Source organism: Rhinoraja longicauda, chromosome 31, assembly GCF_053455715.1.
Source record: "Rhinoraja longicauda isolate Sanriku21f chromosome 31, sRhiLon1.1, whole genome shotgun sequence".
In the NCBI taxonomy this organism is placed as follows: Eukaryota; Metazoa; Chordata; class Chondrichthyes; order Rajiformes; family Arhynchobatidae; genus Rhinoraja; species Rhinoraja longicauda.
The window spans coordinates 1,486,855-1,509,567 of record NC_135983.1 but is presented as its reverse complement, the minus strand read 5'-3'; the positions used below and the strand labels follow the sequence as shown (position 1 = coordinate 1,509,567).

Sequence of the window (22,713 nt, the reverse complement as noted above, 5' to 3'; positions counted from 1 at the left end):
ACTCAACTGCTAGTTTAGTATCAAAGTCAAATCACTGCTCATTCTCCATTGATCAAAAAATAACAAGAATGTAACCACAATGCTACTGCTATCTCATTAATTTTAACATTGGCTTTGTCCCTGCCTTTAAGAGAGGAAGGGAAATAGATTGCCAAGGTTCACGGGTGGTCACGGTGGCACAGCGGTAGAGTTGCTGCCTTACAGCGCCGGAGACCTGAGTTCGATCCCGACTACGTTTGTCTGAACGGAGTTTGTACGTTCTCCCCGTGACCGCGTGAGTTTTCACCGAGATCTTCGGTTTCCTCCCACACTCCAAAGATGTAAAGTGACGTAGGTTAATTGACTTGGTGTATGTGTAAATTGTCCCTAATGTGTGTAGGATAGTGTTAATGTGTGGGGATCGCCGGTCGGTGTGGACTCGGTCGGCCGAAGGTCCTGTTTCCACACTGTATCTCTAAAACTAAAAAACTAAAATAAAAACTTTTATTTTTTGGTTTGTATCAGAACTGGCCATATTATTGGCTCAGTTTTTCTCTCCCCATCCTCATGTCTAATCTGTTTGGCAATCACTAGAACTTTGTATTTTGCAGTTTTCATGTTCTTTGTCTTTTCTTTCTGTACCATCATTATGCTATCAACATTATTAGTGCATCAACAGTTTATCCCCATTGCAACACAGGCCTCATCTTTTCAAAACCCACCTTCTCTGCAACTTAAAACTAACTTGTTTTCTCTCTATCCCAAGTCTGATAAAGAATATTTGACCCAAAATATTAACTTTTTCTTTCCAGAAATGCTGCCTGATCAGCTGAGTATTTTCAATATTTTCTGTCTTCGTTCCAGACCTCCAGCATCTGCAGTTTTATTGGTTTTCACTAAGCTTCTTCTGTCTGTTCACAAACCTTAACACAATCTTAGGTATCATTCAAATACATCTCACATGCATCCTTTCCAAGTCCTTAAAGTATGGTGACAAGTATGGTTGTCATCTATATCAATGATTTGGATGAGAATGTACATGGCAAGATTAACAAGTTTGATGATGATACAAAAGTGGGTGGTTTTGCAAATAGTGAAGATGGTTCCGAAAAATTGCAGCAGGATCTTGATCGGTTGGCCATGTGGGCTGAGAAATGGTTGAAGGAATTGAATACAGAAAAATGTGAGGTGTTGCATTTTGGGAAGTCTAACATGGGCAGGACCTACACAGTGAATGGTATGGCTCTGGAGAGTGTTGTTGAGCAGAGGGATCTAGGAGTGTAGGTGCATGGTTCCTTTAAGATGGAGTTACAGGTAGATAGGGTGGTCAAAAAGGCTTTTGGCACATTGGCCTTCATCAGTCAGAGTATTGAGTATAGAAGTTGGGAGGTCATGTTACAGTTATATAAGATGTTGGTGAGGCCGTATTTAGAGTATTGTGTTCAGTTCTGGGCACCATGTTATAGGAAAGATGTTGTCAAGCTGGAAAGGGTTCAGAAATGATTTACGAGGATGTTGCCAGGACTCGAGGGTCTGAGCTATAGGAAGAGGTTGAGTAGCCTGGGACACCATTCATTGGAACGCAGGAGAATAAAGGGTGATCTTATAAAGGTGTATAAAATCATGAGAAGAATAGATTAGGTAGATGCACAGTCTCTTGCCCAGAGTAGGGGAATTGAGGACCACGGGCATAGGTTTAAGGTGAAGGGGATAAGATTTAATAGGAATTTAAGGGGTAACCTTTTTACACAATGGGTGGTGGGTATACGGAATGAGCTGCCAGAGGAGGTAGTTGAGGCTGGGACTATCCCAACGTTGAAGAAACAGTTCAACAGGTACACGGATAGGATAGATTTGGAGGGATATGGGCCAAACACAGGCAGGTGGGACATGATGTGGGCAAGTTGGGCTGAAGGGCCTGTTTCCACTCTGTATGACTCTATGACTTTAAGAAATGAATGCAATATTCCAATTGAGGCCCAACCAGTGCCCTATAATACAAATGGACAATGGAATAACTTATCCTGATGAAACCTTAAAAGCTTTACAAATTTACTTGATCTGCAATACAAGGGTGCACTAAACCAAATACTTGACCTGTAATAAACATGTACAATAATTTAAACTGTAAATGTCAGACATCATTGCAAAACATTCAATCTTCATTTCTCCACACGTCTCCCTGAGATCATGAAAAATAGAAGATTTCAAATTTACAAATAATCTTTCCTTGATTTTTTCAGTTTTGCAATGATCCATCTAGAGCAGATTGATGTTGGAAAGGTAAAACAAAAACGTTATTAGGAAGGAAGTAGCATATACAAGGTTTAATGAGAGTATGGTGACATACATTGGATGTAAGAACAGACCTATCTTCTCAGGCAAAATAAGTAAAAATGGATTGGAATCTGAATATTACATATAATCAATGTGAACATACATCACCAAAATCATTATCAATGTGATCACTAGATCAGTCTCTATGGTCAGAATCTAAGGTCACTCAGCATTTGGGTGAGTTTACATCATTAAGTTATTGAGCAGTTTTGCTGCACGGTAATTCATATTGATTATATGATTTTGTTATCCTTCATAAATCATAGATCTGTAATATGCAGATTTTCTTTCAATATGGGGGAGTGAACAGATCACTGAATCAATTACTTTAGGACTGAGGCTACACAGCCATGGGTATAGGTGACTTTAATACACTGGCAGATGGTGATGCGAGGAAAATAATGAATAAACTCATGAAAGGTCCAGAAGAATTCTGATTGGGAATGTTGGATTAAAATAGGTTAATCAAAGACCAACTGTACACATGGTTTCATATTTTTCATATTATTATAAATTATAAATAATATGAAAAATAAAATAGGTTAATCAAAGACCAACTGTACACATGGTTCAGATATTCCTCTATGATTGAGGTCTAGTTGGATAGGATCATTACACATGTCTTCATGATAAGCAAAGTCCATTTGACATGCAGCATGTTAAAATTAAAAGATATAAGTTCATCGTTGGATAGAGGATACAATGCAAGATTTCAATTATTCTCTGCGTAATTGATTCTTATACATTGTGCGGGTAAAACAAATGAGTTCTAATTAAATCACTTAACCATTTTAATTCATATACATCGCAATTTTAGTTCATTTTATGTTCACTGAAATAAGGTAAATTTGTTACTTACATTAACGGTGGCTGTGCCAGTCCTGCCAGTAGTTGTAACAAGTAAATTGTCATTTTTTTCAATCTGCGAAATATTGAACAAAAAGAGACAAAATTCTATCAATACTATCACGATGAAAAATAGCATTCTAGGTTTTCCAATTTACAAACTTCAGCAAATGCAAACAAAGCCACAAATGTACTTGCCTCTAATGGTCTTGTAAATGTATTTTGTTCATTCAGTTCAAATTTCTGAATATCTCCAAGTCTTTTGTATTTAACCTTTACTGACATATCAAGCTTTGAATATCTCATTTTGATAACATATTCTGTGAGGGCCTCAAGGGCTGTTACAGTGTCCTGCCATTAAAAAAAAGTTAGGCATTTAGTCTGTAGTATTGATACACATTGAAATCAAACAACCCTTGCACTGCACTCCCAGCTGTCAAGGGAGAAAAGAGTGTAATATATAATGGTTTAGAAATTAATCGTTGGAAATTGTTTTTACTTGGTGTTAAACACAATTATATCCATTTCTAAGGCTTCTATTGCCTGGTATGGAACTTGATTCTTGACTTTCAAAAAGATTTTTGTTAAAACTGGAAGCATGATTTTGTCATTAAACTCCCCCATCAACGAATGATGTGGAGACTTTGGACTGGAGGTTAAGAGGTTTACCAGAATACTGCCCGAGATTAGAGGGTACTGGCTATAAAGAAAGATTGGACAAACCTCATTTGTTTCCTCTGCAGCTTTGAAAGCTGAGGGGAGACTTGATAGATGTATATAAAATAATGAGAGGCATAGATAGGGTAGACAATCAGAACCCCTTTACCAGGATGGGAAAATAACATACTAGAGAGCATAGCTTGAAGGTGAGAGGGGCAAAGTTTAAAGGAGATTTATGGGGCAGGTTTTATTCACACAGAGGGTGGTGAGTGCCTGGACCGCACTGCCGAGGGTGATGGTTGAGGCAGATGCAATGGTGACTTAAGAAACTTTTCAATAGGCATGTGGATATGCAGGGAATGGAAGGATATGGATATGTGCAGGACATAAGAGTTAGTCTTGGCATCAAATTCAGCACATACATTGTGGACCAAAGAGCCTATTCTTGTGCTGTACTGTTCTACGTTCAATACTTCTCTTGCCGAATGACATAGGCATTGGAGGCATCTCAGGCAGCCGCAGTGATCATTGGGAACATGCAAAGAGGACCCTGTCAACCCAGAGTTTACAAGGTCACATCCTCAAGGTTGGATTTCTCTGAGGTGTAATGTTTGCACAAGCTGTGCCTCAAGAAGGCAGTGAGAGCTGTTACCTTCTGCAACCTAAATAGAGGCTCTCATACATTCTCGGTTTACTAGCTTCAAGGTCACTGCAGGCAGCTGCTGATCTATTCCTTATCTTACATTGCACTGTTCATGGGTACTTTTCGAAGGTTGGCTGATTTCACCACTTTTCCTGCAGCCCACAGGAGTGGGCAGGGCGAGCACAGAGGCTTGTCACTGCTGCAGCCGTCTGCAAAGATTAGACATTAAAAGACTGCTATTATTCCTTACAGACATCTCTCATGCAATCTCGTGCCAGGGGCACCTGCCTTGGACCCTATAGGATCACTACCACTAGCACTCAGAAGATTCCTCCTGCAGCTAATGTTCTTCTGCAATCTCCCCCATATTCCTTTCTGGGCTCTTGAAGTACTCTCCCTTCACCCTCCCATTATTTTTGTAGCTATCTTTGAATTTGCACTTCGCAGCAGTTGGTAAAAATGTTGTTTGCAGTGCGGGTGTGTGTCTTTGAAGGTCTGGCTCTTGAGGTTGAAACTGCAAGAACAGGCAACTATGCAACTTTGCAAAAGATCAAACCCATATCGTGCCTACACTGAAACTGACAGAGAGTATATTATTACACTAATGAACTGGATAAAGATGTCTTATGAATCTTACATTGACAAGTAATCAATTTTGTCTATAAAACAGTATCAATTAAAAGTAGAAAAATAATTTTTGAGGCTTAAGCAAAAAATAAGTTAAAACGTGTTAGTTATTGGGTTTACTTTAAGCACAGATGCACAAAATATACTGTTACTGACTGGTTTCTTGAAAATTTGAGTTGCACACTTCACTGTGTGTTTCATCATCCATCAAAATACCAAGCTTACTCTAACCAGTGAATGATGCTACGGGTGATCAATTTAGAAATCAATAGGTTTAATTAAATAAAACAAAAGTCTGTGTACTTAAACATAATATACTGGAAGAGATTTGTCATCAGTTACAACTGTTAAACGCATAAGGCAATAGTGGCTTTAGGTTAGTACACTAGATTCAAGATTTTGCTTCTCATTGACTTGAGTGAAACTGATTTTTAGAAGTGAAGTGTGACAATGAGTCACTACAGTATTAAACATTTAGCGTATATGAACACATACAAATTTCTACCCCTCTTTGCTATATCTGCCTGATTTTTTTAAATAGATGCTAATAGTGATACTCATATTTTATGCATAGTTATTACTGGTTAGGCTGTGAATGAGATTATAGTCATGGCGTATTTACTTGTGTTGAAATGAATCCTCCTCCATAGCGCTGTTTTTCAGTAAGCCATTTAACAATGGGGTTTGCATACAGTTTATCAGTGGAAAGCAACACAGCCAGAAGAACATATGATGTCGTCTGTATTTCTCGTGCAGTTACTTCATTCGAAGAAGTCTCTTTTGTATCTTTCCAATAACGAAGTTCAGGGGGAGTTCCTGTTGGATTACAAATATGAAGCATAATTTGCACATCTCTTTAGAAGATCACTTTCACACTAGGAATTTACAACAGCATTCTTAAAAGATAATGCAATACATTAGGATGTTCTGGACATCTTTAATTCCATTATAATATTTGGCATCTTTGTATTTTGAAATATCATTTGTACGCTGAGTTCAGATAATTTGTTTTGTACTCTGGTTGTACACAGGTTGTGTGAGTGGGCGGATACATGGCAGATGCAGTTTAATGTAGATAAGTGTGAGGTTATTCACTTTGGAAGTAAGAATAGAAAGGCAGATTATTATCTGAATGGTGTCAAGTTAGGAGGAGGGGGAGTTCAACGAGATCTGGGTGTCCTAGTGCATCAGTCAATGAAAGGAAGCATGCAGGTACAGCAGGCAGTGAAGAAAGCCAATGGAATGTTGGCCTTCGTAACAAGAGGAGTTGAGTATAGGAGCAAAGAGGTCCTTCTACAGTTGTACTGGGCCCTGGTGAGACTGCACCTGGAGTACTGTGTGCAGTTTTGGTCTCCAAATTTGAGGAAGGATATTCTTGCTATGGAGGGCGTGCAGCGTAGGTTCACTAGGTTAATTCCCGGAATGGCGGGACTGTCGTATGTTGAAAGGCTGGAGCGATTGGGCTTGTATACACTGGAATTTAGAAGGATGAGGGGGGATCTTATTGAAACATATAAGATAATTAGGGGATTGGACACATTAGAGGCAGATAACATGTTCCCAATGTTGGGGGAGTCCAGAACAAGGGGCCACAGTTTAAGAATAAGGGGTAGGCCATTTAGAACGGAGATGAGGAAGAACTTTTTCAGTCAGAGGGTGGTGAAGGTGTGGAATTCTCTGCCTCAGAAGGCAGTGGAGGCCAGTTCGTTGGATGCTTTCAAGAGAGAGCTGGATAGAGCTCTTAAGGATAGCGGAGTGAGGGGGTATGGGGAGAAGGCAGGAACGGGGTACTGATTGAGAGTGATCAGCCATGATCGCATTGAATGGCGGTGCTGGCTCGAAGGGCTGAATGGCCTACTCCTGCACCTATTGTCTATTGTCTATTGTCTATTGTCTGCAAGAAGAGAAATGTAACTGGTGTCCAACATCAGCACCACTTCATCAGCTCCCAGTTAGATGAAGTCAGATTTGTCAACCAAAATAGGCATTGCAAGTAGGTCCTGGTTAAATGTAAGTCAGTTAGGACTCAAATATGAGATATGAATGTAGAAATCCTGAATAAAGAACAAATTATCACAGTGGCACTATGGCACCGGTAATAGAGCTCCAGAGACATTGGTTCAATCCTGCCCTCTGGTGCTCTATGCACAGTTTGCTCATTCTCATTGTAACCTGGATTTCCTCTGGGTGCTCTGATTTCCTCCCACATCCCAAGGACGAGCACGTTAATGGGTTAATTGGCCACAGTAAGCTGCACAGACACAGTGAGTCGAAGGGCCTGTTTCTGTTTCGTATATCCCTTTGACTAAATTTACAGGCAACAAAAACTTGAGTTACCAATAGCCTGAATCATTTAAAACCAATACAAAAGTAAAAGAAAGCAGAGGACAGGGATGTGCCACGGGTGTAAGAAACCCCTTACATTTTGACTAAAAGAAACAAGAACTGTGGGAGGCACGTTATACATTATAATCATATCACTGAGGATGTGTCCCAGCGCATCCAGAGGATGTATCTTTCACATTGAAGTCTGGCTCAGCCAGTGGCACCTAGGAATAGACTGGGTGACAACCAAGAATAGTTTGGTGACTACTGGAGAGACAGTTGACGGCACGTTTAGACGGCACCCGGGACAGGATGGGTTGGCACCCCAGTCTGTGTCTTTCGTGAGAAAGAAACCCAATAAGCTACGGAAAGGCCTTATGCCATCAGGCAAGAATGAAATGCTCAGAGAAGGAGAAAGAGGTGCAGCGCACAGGCCTTGAACCTGGTGGGGCGCAGGAGGAGCCTGGCCAGGACACACCCCACAGATCCCAGCCCCTCCACGCACCAGAGTCTCCCAACCCCTGCAGAGTAGTTATTAAGAGGGCTGATCCGTGGGCGGTTGCTGCTGGGCCGCAAGTCGGGGCCTGATCAACCCCGGATGGGTCGCCTGGGCGAGGGGGTCTGATGTTGTGAGACCCGAAACACCCCATGACCCCAGGTCACATCACTGAGGATGTGTCCCAGCGCATCCAGAGGATGTATCTTTCCACATAATGTGGCTATATTTTTACACATTTTTACGCAATTGTAATCTTTCAGACATTGAAGCAGTAGTTCAATACATTTCTGGTAGCTGTCCATCCTCACATAAATGGTACACCCCACTGTCCCTTTATTAACACCCCTTTCCCATCATAAGGCATTTCTATTCTCATTGCCCATCCCTGACCACTACCATCACACTTCTCCATCACACTTCTCCCGACCGTTGTGACATGGACATTTGGCCTAAGTAACTTACATTTACACTGGCACGCATGTTTCATAGCATTCCTCATCTTCCCATCTTCGTCAAAACCATCAGTTCTTCCTTCCCCCACGCTTATCCTAATGTCAAGTACAGGGTTTCCCACTCTCTGTAAGAATGCAGCTCTATAGGACTTTAGCAAGGCTGAATTTGGACTGCAGTTTTCTGTGAGGTACTCTGAGAAGTTGAGGAGCACGTTCTCAGCTAATGACTCTTCAGTGTGGAAGGGCTTGGGAGAAATCACCAGCTACAAGAGGACAATTGTCAGCTGACCAATGACCTGACCAAGTCCTACTGCAGATTCAATAGTCAGAAACATAACCCCAGTACCCCCTTCCTCCCTCCCCCACCCACTCCTCCCCAATCACCACTTCACATCTACTTACAACCTGACTCCAGTCTAGTTTAGAGATACAGCGCGGAAACAGGCCTTTTCGGTCCACCGGGTCTGTGCCAACCAGCGATCCCTGCACATTAACACTATCCTATACCCATTAGGGCCAATTTTTACGTTTACCAAGCCAATTAATCTACATACCTGCATGTCTTTGTAGTGTGGGAGGAAACCAAAGATCTCGGAGAAAATCCACGCAGGTCACGGGGAGAACGTACAAACTCCATACAGACAGCGCCTTTAGTCAGGATGGAATCCAAGACTCTGGCGCCACATTCGCTGTAAGGCAGCAACTCTACCACTGCACCACAGTGCCGCCCTAAAAGTCTGCAAAGACTGGACCCTTCCCCACCACTCCTCCAGAATCACCATGTCAAACCTACTTAGAGCCTGACTCCAGTCTGCATAGACTGGGCCCTCCTCCACTACCCCCTACCCCCCCCCCCCCCCCCCTTGCTGCCCAACATGCATCTAGACACTTCTCCATCACCAACAATAGCAATTGAGGAGGTGGAAAAGCTATTTGGGAGACAGAAAAGCCGTAAATCTCCCGGAGTGGACAATGTTTCCCCCTCTACCCTCAAGCTCTGTGCTGAACAACTGGCACCAGTCTACACAGACATTTTCAATTGGTCCCTGTAAACCTGCACTGTCCCTGCCTGCTTCAAAGTGTCCACTATTGTTCCTGTACCCAGAAAGGCAAGGATTACTGGTCTTAATGACTACAGGCCTGTCGTACTGATCTCTGTAGTCATGAAGACCTTTGAAAGACTTGTGCTGGTCCACCTGAAAAATATCACAAACCCCCTGCTGGACCTCCTGCAGTTTGCATACACGGCCAATAGATCGGTTGATGACGCGGTCAACCTAGGCCTGTACTTCATCCTCCAGCACCTAGACCGCAAGGGGAGCTATGCCAGGATTCTGTTTGTGGATTTTAACTCTGCATTTAACACCATTGTGCCAGAGCTACTACACTCCAAACTCTCCCAGTTGACTGTGCCTGAACCCCTCTGTCAGTGGATCACCAACTTCCTGACAGACAGGAAGCAGCATGTGAGGCTGGGAAAGCACATCTCGGACCCGCAGACCCTCAGCATAGGAGCACCGCAAGGCTGCGTACTCTCCCCTCTCCTTTACTCTCTCTACACCAACGACTGCACCTCCACAGACTCCTCTGTCAAGCTCCTCAAGTTTGCGGATGACACAACCCTGATTGGACTGAGTTAGGATGGGGAGGAGTCCGCCTACAGATGGGAAGTGATACGGATGGCGTCCTGGTGCCATCGCAACCCGGAGCTCAATGCTCTTAAGATGGTGGAACTAATTGTAGCCTTTCGAAGAGCTCCCCCTCCCCTCCCCCCACTCACCATCAACAACACCACAGTCACATCTGATTTATGTTCCCCAGGGACCTCAAATGGGGGGCCACCATCGAAAAGGCACAACAGAGGATGTACTTCCTGCGGCAGCTGAGAAAACACAATCTGCCACAGGCAATGATGGTCCAATTCTATACTGCTATCATAGAATCTGTCCTCACCTTCTCCATCATGGTCTGGTTTGGCTCAGCCACCAAGCACAACATCCGGAGGCTGCAGCGCACCGTTCGATCAGCCGAGAAGGTTGTTAGCTGCAACCTTCCTCCCATTGACGAACTGTACACTGCAAGGGCCAAGAAGCGAGCGGGCAAGATCATCTCTGACACCTCTCACCCTGTTTTGTTTTTTATTTTTCTATTTTGGTTATTCCGTACACATCCCAATTCTCTCGACATTGAATAAAAGAACAATGGTCATAAAATGCATGACTAAGTTATGAAGAGTTTCATTTAAAACTGTACGTACCTAATTTCATTGAAGACATACTTGCTCCAGTGGTCTTCAACAGCAATTCACAATGGCCCGGCAGGCGGTGAGGCGGTGATGCGGGGTGGGGCAAGCGGTGGGGCAGGCAGCGGGGCAAGTGTCAAGGCATGTGTTTTCCGGAAAAATGTGAGCCGAAATCGGCTTGCCCCGGCGAGCGGCGAGCGGCGAGGCGAGTCCCGGCTTGCCCCGGCGAGCGGCAAGGCACTGCGAGCGGCGAGGTGAGATGGGTGGCGAGGCCCGGCCTGGCGAGCAGGGAGTCGAGGCCCAGCGAGCGGCGAGGCGAGGTGTGAGGCCCGGCGGGCGGCGAGGCGAGTCCCAGCGAGCGGCGAGGCCCGGCCAGCCGAGGCCCTGCAAGCCGATGTGAGGCCCGGCGAGCGGCGAGGTCAGGAGAGGCCCGGTGAACGGCGAGGCCCGGCCCGGAATGGCGACGCCGGGCAAGAGGCGAGGCCAGGCAAGAGGCGCGGTGATGCGGGGTGGGGCAAGCGGTGGGGCAGGCGGCGGGGCAAGTGTCAAGGCATGTGTTTTCCGGAAAAATGTGAGCCGAAATCGGAATGGAAGAATTGAAAAGGCGGAAGCTTTCTGCCAAATTCAGAAGGGTTCGGAGGTCTGCATGACCTCGGAGGTCTTCCTCTCTCTTGGCATGATGTTAAAAAGAGATAGGTATTGATCAGGTGAGGGGAGGGGGGAATAAAGGGGGTGGAGGGGGGATGGAATGGGTGAGTGGGGAGGGGGGGGGAAAGTTGGTGGAGGGGGGATGGAGTGGGTGAGTGGCTTTCTTTAAAACAACCTTAACTCAATTTCAGTTAATGTAGGGGAGGTTTGGGGGAATTTTTAAGGGGGGTTGTCTTTAAAGCTCAGCAACAAATAAAATCTTTATACAAAAACTGTTGTTTATTTGTTTGTTCCTGAACTACAGCCAAAACGGTACGCGATAGCGCGACAATTTTAGGCCCACTTACCGTCGTCCCGTGGTCTTATTGGAAGAAGTTTAATTGAAATCGGTTATATTTTTAAAAGTTATTCACATTTTAAAGTTTAAATCTATCTCCGAGGGAGGGGAGAGGGGTGGAGGGAGGGAGGACGGGAGCAGGGGGGCTAGGGGGGGGAGATGGGGGGAGGGTGGAGGGTGGGGAGGGAGGGGATGGGAGGGTGGGGAGGGAGGGGGGAGTGGAGAGGGAGAGAGGGGAGGGGGGAGAGGGGAGGGGGGAGAGGGGAGGGGGAGAGGGGAGGGGGAGAGGGGAGAGGGGAGGGGGGAGAGGGGAGAAGGGGGGAGAGGAGGGGTAGAGGAAGGGGGGCAGAAGAGGGGGGAAGATGAGGGGGGCAGAGGAGGGGGGTAGAGGAGGGGAGGTAGAGGAGGAGGGGGAGAGGAGGGGGGAGAGGGAGAGGAGGGGGAGAAGGAGAGGAGGGGGAGAAGGAGAGGAGGGGGAAGGAGAGGAGGGGGAAGGAGAGGAGGGGGAGGAGAGGGGGGGAGGAGAGGGGGGGGAGGAGAGGGGGGAGGAGGAGAGGAGGGGGAGAGAAGGAGAGGAGGGGGAAGGAGAGGAGGGGGGAAGGAGAGGAGGGGGGAAGGAGAGGGGGGGAGGAGAGGGGGGAGGAGAGGGGGGAGGAGGAGAGGAGGGGGAGAGAAGGAGAGGAGGGGGAAGGAGAGGAGGGGGGAAGGAGAGGAGGGGGGAAGGAGAGGAGGGGGAAGGAGAGGAGGGGGAAGGAGAGGAGGGGGGAAGGAGAGGAGGGGGGGAAGGATAGGAGTGGAGGAGTGGGGGGGGGAGGAGTGGGGGTGGCGATGGCGGTGGCGGCTCAGCGGGGGCTCCGGGGCTGAGTGGTGAAGGAGACGCCCGTGGCTGAGAGTGGCAGCAGGAGCGGCGGTGGTGATGCTTGAGCGGGAGCTGGAGGGCTCAACGGCGACGGCAACGATGGAGACGCCCGGGGTTTACAGCGGGAAGAAGCAGTGGCGGCGGTGGCACGATGATTCAGCGGCGGCTCCAGGGCCCGGCAGTGAAGGAGACGCCCAGAGTTTAGAGCGGGAGTGGGAGCGGCGGCGGGGCGATGGCTGGCCAGCGGTGATGGCAGTGATGTAAACGCCCGGGGTTTAGAGCGGGAGCGGGAGCAGCGGCGGCGGTGCGATGGCTCAGTGGGAGCTGGAGGGCTGGTGGAGCGGCGGCCATAATGGAGACACCCGGGGTTTGAGGCGACGGCGACGCTCTCCCCATGTGGTCCACGGGAACCAATTGAGCGTCTGGCGGGAAGTGGGAGCTGAACGAAAATGGCGACCCTCCCCCCAACTGCGCACGCGCATTCACCCGGCGGCCATCTTACGTAAGTGTAGGCGCTGGTCTGGCGGCCATCTTACGTGAGGACCGGCCCCGACTGTGCATGCGCTGGTTTTTAAAAACTTTAAAATGCGAATAACTTTAAAAATATAACATCAATTTCAATAAAACTACTTGTATTACCATTAAAGCGATTACGGTGAGTAAGGTGGGCCTAAAATTGTCTTGCTATCGTGTACCATTTTGGCAGTAGTTCGATCACAAACAAACAAACGAGAGTTTTAGTATATAGACTAGAACAAGTGTGCCCGTTCAAAACGGGCCCGTTGGGCCCGTCCCCACACCCCCCATTCTCTCCTCCCCCAGCCCCACTCTTACTCTCCAAGTGTGCCCGTTGGGCCTGTGCCCGTTCAAAGCGGGCCCGTTGGGCCCGTCCCCACACCCCCCATTCTCTCCTCCCCCAGCCCCACTCTTACTCTCCAAGTGTGCCCGTTGGGCCCGTCCTCCTGATCTGTGTATGTCAAGTGACCACTATAACCTTCTTTTTTTTTTTTTTTCCTAATCAGATGTGCAGCACTTTGGTCAACATGGGTTGCAAATATAATTGACTTGACTTGACTTGACTTGACTTGCAATAACAAAACAATCAGTGCTTTTCTGGAAACCTTTCGAAACAATGTAGCCGTCACAAGCCACAAGCTGAAAACTAAATCTGCACCGCAGCGCCCCCCTGAAAAAGGGGGGGGGGGCAGCGCTTTAAAACCTCTGTAACTTAAAAAACACGCGACCAAATTAAATGAAAATATCACGGCCGAGCGAGCGCGAGATTGGCGATTGAGGCGGTGTGAAAACCGTCGTGCTACGGTCCGCCGTTTTGCTGCAATCGCTGTTACGAATATATCAGGCCAAAGCACAAAAAAAAAGTAGATAGATAGATAGATAGATAGATAGACAGACAGACAGACAGACAGACAGACAGACAGACAGACAGACAGACAGACAGACAGACAGACAGACAGACAGACAGACAGACAGACAGACAGACAGACAGACAGACAGACAGACAGACAGACAGACAGACAGACAGACAGACAGACAGACAGACAGACAGACAGACAGACAGACAGACAGACAGACAGACAGACAGACAGACAGACAGACAGACAGACAGACAGACAGACAGACAGACAGATAGACAGATAGATAGATAGATAGATAGATAGATAGATAGATAGATAGAAGATGTTACCACCGGGGGAGGGGGTGCTGCATGATGGCTGCCTCGCCTACTTTTTTGTTATTTTTGGTAAGTTTTAAAAGTTTGTGTAATTATTCTCCGGTTTGTTTTATGTGGGGGGTGGGGGAGGGTGTCCGGGGAAAATTGTTTCTCAATCTCTTGCCTTGCCAGAGATGCGATTGTTTTCTGGGTCGTATCTCCGGTCGCTCTGCGGCCTAACTACACGGAGCTGGTGGCCTTGCCTGGGACTGACTTTGAGCACCACCGTGGGGCCATGGACTAAACATCTGAGCGTGCGATTCCTTGCCTGGGTTGACGCTCCAATGCGACCTGCGGACTTTAACATGACGGAGCTTGCAGTCTCGGGTTGAGACCGGTCGGGATCTCCAGTCGCACGATGTTCGACAAGCCCCGGCCTGGGGTAGATGGCTGGAGTGGGGGAGCTGAAATTCCCCCCGGATGCAGGAGCTTGATCGCCCCGACAAGGAAGGCTCGCTGCCGGCTACGGGAGTCAAGATCATCCCGTCAACGGAAGGTTAGAGCCCCCGACCGCTGAAGGACAAAGAGATTGAACTTTATTTCGCCTTCCATCACAATGAGGGGTGATTGTATAAAGGTGTACAAAATCATGAGAGGGTTAGATCGGGTAAAAGCACAGATTCGCTTGCCCAGAATAGGGAAATCGAGGAGTAGAGAACGTTGGTTTAAGATGAGGGGGAAAAGATCAGGGGTAGTGGTGGAGGCAGATAATAGTGGTGTTTAAAAGGCTTTTGGGTTGGAAAATGGGAGTGCATGGAAGTGAGGGATGTGGGTAAACCTGAGGGGTAAAGTTTACACCTGCGGGAGGAGGTAGTTGAGGCTGGGACTATCACAATGTTTAAGAAACATTTAGACAGATACATGGATAGGACAGATTTAGAGGGATATGGGATAAATGCAGGCAGGTGGGACTAGTGTAGATGGGACATATTGGTCGGTGTGAGCAAGTTCGACCGAAGGGCCTGTTTCTATGCAGTATGATTCTATAACTTTATGAACTTTGATTGCACCAAGGATCAAGGATTTTTTTTCACTAATATTGTGGAAATTATTGAATTTTTATTTATTATATATTATTTATGTGCATTTTGTTTACAGGTCTGTTCTGCTGCTGTAGGTAAGAATTTCTTCTGTTGGGAATTGCAGGGAGATCGGGAAGAATTAAAAAGGCAAGGCTCACAGCTTGGCTAATTGTCTGATTAACAGCTGTCACTAAAAGGAAGGTAAGCTTAAATGGAGTGGCCATTGTGAGGGTGGTTCACTGAGTCTTGGGTTCAAGAGGTTGTTGCAATGTTGACACTTTCTGTTTGTTTACAGAAACACAAACGTTCTTGGTGTAGTAGAGATTTTTTTTAGATTTAGAAATACAGCGTGGAAACAGGCCCTTCGGCCCACCGAGTCCGCGCCGCCCAGCGATCCCTGCACATTAACACTATCCTACACACACTAGGGACAATTTTTACATTTACCCAGTCAATTAACCTACATACCTGTACGTCTTTGGAGTGTGGGAGGAAACCGAAGATCTCGGAGAAAACCCATGCAGGTCACGGGGAGAACGTACAAACTCCGTACAGACGGAGTCAGGATCGAACCTGAGTCTCCGGCGCTGCATTCGCTGTAGGGCAGCAACTCTACCGCTGCGCCACCGTGCCGCCCATGGAGGCTAGTGTAGTGGTGTGCTCAGCCTGTCGGATGTGGGAACTCAGGAAGATGTGCAGTGACCCGGAGGACTACATCTGCATCCTCTGTGGCCATTTCCCTGCAAACCAGGTATACCGTTTTGGCTTTTGGATAATGTTGAAGGGGATGACCATTCAGAGGGGAGCAGCAGCTGACAGGTCTGTGGCACCGGGCGTAGCTTTGAGACACAGCAGGGTAGGGTGACATCCGGCAGAGCGATATTGATAGAAGCCTCAATAGTTAGGGGGACAGGCAACAGATTCTATGGCTGTAAACAGGACTCTAGGTTGTTGTGTTGCCTCCCTGGTGCCAGGGTCCAGGATGTCTCGGAGCGGCTGCATGACATTCTCAAGGGGGCGGGTGAGCAGCCAGAAATCGTTGAGCACGTAGGCACAAATGACATAGGTGGGTAAAAGGACGAGATCCTGCGGAGTAAATATAGGATGTTCGGCAAAAGGTTAAAATGCAGGATCGAGGGTGGTACTCTCTGGATTACTACCAGTGCGATGTAGTAATGAGGGGAGAAATTGGAGGATAGGACAGATGAATCCGTGGCTGAGGAGTTGGTGTGGGGGATTCAGATGTTTGGACCTTTGAAATCTTTTCGGGGGCGGAGGTTGTCGTGATATTGCAAGGACTACTTTGTTGTATCCCAAGGACTACTTTGTTTGCCCGTGTAGTAACATGTATATAAGAGAATGAGGTGATTTGGTGGTCACTCTGGTTCCAGGTGGCCGTGGAATAAACAGCCTGGATTTAAGCTCCAGCTTTCTAACCTTTTAAACACGTGTACTTGTGGTCCGTCCAGAGTCATAACAAAGGTATAACAGATACCAGACCTCGAAGTACAACAGAGGTGACCTGTACACGAGGGATGGGTTGCACCTAAACTAGAGAGACACCAACATCCTGTTAAGGAGGTTTGCTAATGCTACTTGGAAGGATTTTCACTGGAATGGAAAGGGGGTGAGAACCAGAGAGGCAGTCAACAAATGGAAGGGCTGATGAGAAAGTGGAGGTTATGACAAATATGTCTCAAAAGGACGGGCAGGGAGAAGTTCATGAATATGGGGATTATAAAGGGCAGAGTGTGGCTATGGCTCAGGGCCTCGAGTCTTGGCAACATCCTCGTAAATATTCTCTGCAACCCTTCCAGCTTGGCAGCATCTTTCCTATAACCTGGTGCACAAAACTGAACACAATACTCTAAGCAACATCTTATACAACTGCAACATGATCTCTAAACTTCTATACTAAATGATGTGACCTGATGAAGGCCAATGTGCCAAAGGCCTTTTTGACCACATTATCTACCTGTAATGCCACTTTCAATGAACTATGTACCTGTACTCCCACACCCCTCTGCTCTACAACACTCTCCAGAGCCCAACTGTTCAGTGTACGTTCTGCCTATGTTAGTGCTCCCAAAATGCAACACCTCACAGTTTTCCTGTGTTAAAATTTCATCAGCCATTCCTCAGCCAACCTTGTCCAACTGATCAAGATCCTGCTGCAATGTTTGACAACCATCTTCACTAACTACATTCCTACCCACTTTTGTGTCATCTGCAAACCATGCCATGTACTTTCTCATCAAAATCATTGATATGGATGACAAACAGCAATGGGCCCAGCACCGAACCCTGAGGCACACCATTAGTCATAGGCCTCCATTCTGAATTGCAACCTTTCACCGTCACACTCTGCTTCCTTCCATGAAGCCAATTTTCTATCCATTCAGCTATCACCTTGAATCCCATGCGACCTAACCTTCCAGAGCAGCCTACCATGTGGAACCTTGTTGAATGTTTTACTGAAATCCATGTATACATCGATCTTTTTGGTCACATCCTCAAAAAACTCAATCAGATTCATGAGACACGACCTTCCACATACAAAACCATGCTGACTATCCCTAATCAGCTCATGCCCATCTAAATACATGTATATCCTATCCCTCAGAAGAAGGGTCTGAAGAAGGGTCTCGACCCGAAACATCACCCATTCCTTCTCTCCCGAGATGCTGCCCGACCTGCTGAGTTACTCCAGCATTTTGTGAATAAATCGATTTGTACCAGCATCTGCAGTTATTTTCTTATACTATCCCTCAGAATACTCTGGTAACTTTCCAACCACAGATGTTAAGCTCACTGGCCTGTAGTTCGCAGCATTTTCCCTGCAGCCCTTCTTGAATAGAGGCACAACATTTGCCCCCCCTTGAGTCTTCCGGCACGTCTCCTGTATTGAATGACTGATAAATCTCAGACATATAGTAGAATTCATTGAATTATTTGACGTATAATACTATTTATGTGATATCTATCATTACCTATTACAAAGGCTTTGTGCTTTAGTTTCTCCAAGGCCTGAGAAGCAGCGTTATCTCGGCCATCTTGCAATGCCAGTGCATAAGCTGTTATTGCTAATGAGAGTGTACTCTTAATAGTCGCCATGTTGTTTGACAGGTATCCATTAGCTTTAATTATTGCCCTCCTAATTCCCTGAAAGAAATCAGTTAAAATATTTTTAGGAACATCATTAAAAAAATAAGATGGAAAACTAGACAATTGGTTAAGCTCAGTATACAATGACACATTTACTCTCAGAAGATTTTCGACACTATTTTCTTATTTGGTGACACATTCCAAAGATTAAACTAAATAAAATAATTACAACAGAAATTACCAGAAATATTCAGCGGGTCAGCTAACATCCGTGGAGAGAAAAGGTCATTGGTCTGAAACATTAATATGGCTTCTCTCTCCATAGTTGCTGTGTATTTTGTCAAGGATGTCAGGGGTTATGGGAAGGCAGGAGAATAGGTTTGAGAGCCATAATTGAATGGTGGAGCAGACTTGATGGGCCGAATGGCCTAATTCTGCTCCGAGAACATGAACTTATTTTCTGCATATTTTCACAGCATAAATGGTTGGCTATGTTATAGAGAAATAACATATCAAGGGGCACAACTGATAATCTACAAAATCAATATTTAATTAATGAATAAATTCAACAAATTTATATGTTATTACATCAAAATAAAGTGTTATCTTGTTACTTTCCGATAGGTACATTAAAATGACATCTAATCGTTTGAACAGAACCTATAGCTTCACGTAAATAAAAATTCTGCTTGAAATAAATGATGATTATGATTATAATAATTAATTAAAATAAGATTGGAATTAATCACTAAATAATTCAAGGTGATAATATATCGTATTAATTATCATACAAAGAGGATTACGGAGCACAATTTTATTTTCACTCACTTCAGTTTCACAGGTATCAAATGCTTTTTGAATGGCGATACTGGTAAAAGCAGTCAAGTACATTGTTCTATCCATAGCTTCCTTCTTCAGCGAATCCTGGAATAAAACATGTAATACAAATTTACTACTGTGAATATCTGCTGTGGATTATTTGAGATTTCACTTTCAAATTGTTAACTCAAACTCAGTTCCACACTATTTATTCACAAAATGCTGGAGTAACTCAGCAGGTCAGGCAGCATCTCGGGAGAGAAGGAATGGGTGACGTTTCGGGTCGAGACCCTTCTTCAGACTGGGTCTGAAGAAGGGTCTCAACCCGAAACGTCACCCATTCCTTCTCTCCCGAGATGCTGCCTGACCTGCTGAGTTACTCCAGCATTTTGTGAATAAATCGATTTGTAACAGCATCTGCAGTTATTTTCTTATACTACTTGTCAGTTCCACACTAATTCCCTAAAAAAACATTATTGAAAAATTCAGATGGAAAACTAGACAACTGGCTGAGCTCAGTACCGAATGCAATACAATTTAGGGCGGTACTGTGGCACAGCGGTAGAGCTGCTGCCTTACAGCGGAGTTTGTATGTTCTCCCTGTGACCGAGGATTTCTCCGAGATCTTCAGTTTCCTCCCACACTCCAAAGATGTTCAGGTTTGTAGCCTAATTGGCATCGGTATAAATGTAAATTGTCCCTAGTGTGTGTAAGATAGTGTTAATGTGCGGGGATTGCTGGTCGGTGCGGACTCGGTGGGCCAAAGGGCCTGTTTCCCCACTGTATCTCTAAACTAACCTGTAAATGCATTGGAATATAATCTGAATGTTCCGTAAATGATCCATCCGGGCTTTGTCGGGCAAGCATGAGCCAAAGTACTGATTTACATATCGAGACTTTATCCAGTGAAAGGTACCCACTGATTTGTGTAAACACCCTTAATACAAAAGCTGTCACCCTGTAAATAAAAGAACATGTTATTTTGATAAATGTAAAATATGGTATAGTTCAGCGGTATGCAAACCAATGACTAGCCCTTTTTATTAGTATGATCAGGAATTTAGAAATGCAGTCATAATAAAATTAAAAATTTTGTGCAAAAGTAGTTCAAGCTACGAGTCATGATCGTTGTCTTACTTTACAACGGTGACATAGATATCATGGTATATTTATATATTTTACAGTTTATTGTTTTGGCAGAAAGCTAATCCATCTTTTTAGACTTTTCTTCAGGATCGAGAATGCTTCCACTTCAGTCCAAAGCAGTAGAAGCCCGACATGGTGGTGCAATAGACAATAGACAATAGGTGCAGGAGGAGGCCATTCGGCCCTTCGAGCCAGCACCGCCATTCAATGTGATCATGGCTGATCATTCTCAATCAGTACCCCGTTCCTGCCTTCTCCCCATACCCCCTGACTCCGCTATCCTTAAGAGCTCTATCTAGCTCTCTCTTGAATGCATTCAGAAAATTGGCCTCCACTACCTTCTGAGGCAGAGAATTCCACAGATTCACAACTCACTGACTGAAAACGTTTTTCCTCATCTTCAATCTAAATGGTCTACCCCTTATTCTTAAACTGTGGCCCCTGGTTCTGGACTCCCCCAACATTGGGAACATGTTTCCTGCCTCTAACGTGTCCAACCCCTTAATAATCTTATACGTTTTGATAAGATCCCCTCTCATCCTTCTAAATTCCAGTGTATACAAGCCTAGTCGCTCCAGTCTTTCAACATATGACAGTCCCGCCATTCCGGGAATTAACCTAGTAAACCTATGCTGCACGCCCTCAATAGCAAGAATATCCTTCCTCAAATTTGGAGACCAAAACTGCACACAGTACTCCAGGTGCGGTCTCACTAGGACCCTGTATAACTGCAGAAGGACCACTTTGCTCTTATACTCAACTCCTCTTGTTATGAAGGCCAACATTCCATTGGCTTTCTTCACTGCCTGCTGTACCTGCATGCTTCCTTTCAGTGACTGATGCACTAAGACACCCAGATCTCGTAGTACTTCCTTTTTTCCTAACTTGACACCATTCAGATAATAATCTGCCTTCCTATTCTTACAACCAAAGTGGATAACCTCACACTTATCCAAATTAAACTGCATCTGCCATGCATCCGCCCACTCACACAACCTGTCCAAGTCACCCTGCAACCTCATAGCATCTTCCTCACAGTTCACACTGCCACCCAGCTTTGTATCATCTGCAAATTTGCTAATGGTACTTTTAATATAACCATATAACCATACAACAATTGCAGCACGGAAACAGGCCCGTTCGGCCCTACCAGTCCACGCCGACCACTTTCTCTGACCTAGTCTCATCTCTTCATCCGTTCATCCGTCATTAATGTATATTGTAAATAGCTGCGGTCCCAGTACCGAGCCTTGCGGTACCCCACTAGTCGCTGCCTGCCATTCTGAAAGGGACCCATTTATCCCCACTCTTTGATTTCTGTCTGTCAACCAATTTTTCCAGTTATTTCCTCAAAAAATGCCAGAAGATTAGTCAAGCATGATTTCCCCTTCGTAAATCCATGCTGACTCGGAACGATCCTGTTACTGCTATCCAAATGCTCCGCAATTTCGTCTTTTATAATTGACTCCAGCATCTTCCCCACCACTGATGTCAGACTAACTTGTCTATAATTTCCCGTTTTCTCTCTCCCTCCTTTCTTAAAAAGTGGGATAACATTAGCTACCCTCCAATCCACAGGAACTAACCCTGAATCTATAGAACATTGGAAAATAACATAACATAACATAACATAACAACACTTTATTGTCACTCGGCACAACACCGAGCGAAATTTCAGCAGTCACACAAAATACAGCAAAAAGAAAAGAACACAGGACACCCGACCCCAACACAAACATCCATCACAGTGACTCCAAACACCCCCTCACTGTGATGGAGGCAACAAAACTTCCCCTCTCTTCCCCCCGCACCCACGGACAGGCAGCTCGACCCCTACCGAGGCAAACGACACGCACAGCCCCCGCAAGGGGATGGAAGGCCCCCCGGCCGAGCCGCCCCGGGCACCGAAACGTCCCGCGGCCACACCGGGCGATGTTAAGTCCAACGGCCGAGCCGCACCGGGCACTGAAACGTCCCGCGGCCGAACAGCGCTGACGATGTTAAGTCCAGCGGCCAAGCCGCGCCGGGCACTGAAACGTCCCGCGGCCACACCGGGCGATGTTAAGTCCAGCGGCCAAGCCGCACCAGGCACTGAAACGTCCCGCGGCCGAGCCGCACCGGGCACTGAAACGTCCCGCGGCCGAGCCGCACCGGGCACTGAAACGTCCCGCGGCCACACCGGGCACTGAAACGTCCCGCGGCCACACCGGGCGATGTTAAGTCCAGCGGCCGAGCCGCACCGGGCACTGAAACGTCCCGCGGCCGAGCCGCACCGGGCACTGAAACGTCCCGCGGCCGCACCGGGCGATGTTAAGTCCAGCGGCCGAGCCGCACCGGGCACTGAAACGTCCCGCGGCCGAGCTGCGCCGGCAATGTTAAGGCCCGCAGCCGAGCCGCACCGGGCACTGAAACGTCCCGCAGCCGAGCTGCGCCGG

General features: G+C 46.3%; 1 protein-coding gene across 1 annotated transcript in view; it reads right to left on the bottom strand.

Annotated features, from left to right (window-relative positions):
* c5 (complement component 5) overlaps positions 1 to 22,713 on the bottom strand; it is a 170,408-nt gene that overhangs the window by 30,441 nt on the left and 117,254 nt on the right. The window contains exons 26-31 of the mRNA XM_078425909.1: positions 19,931 to 20,090; positions 19,142 to 19,237; positions 18,199 to 18,370; positions 5,715 to 5,908; positions 3,361 to 3,513; positions 3,176 to 3,238 (exon numbers count right to left, since the gene is read on the bottom strand). Of these exons, the coding sequence (XP_078282035.1) occupies positions 3,176 to 3,238; positions 3,361 to 3,513; positions 5,715 to 5,908; positions 18,199 to 18,370; positions 19,142 to 19,237; positions 19,931 to 20,090 (838 nt within the window). The remainder of the gene's footprint in view (positions 1 to 3,175; positions 3,239 to 3,360; positions 3,514 to 5,714; positions 5,909 to 18,198; positions 18,371 to 19,141; positions 19,238 to 19,930; positions 20,091 to 22,713) is intronic.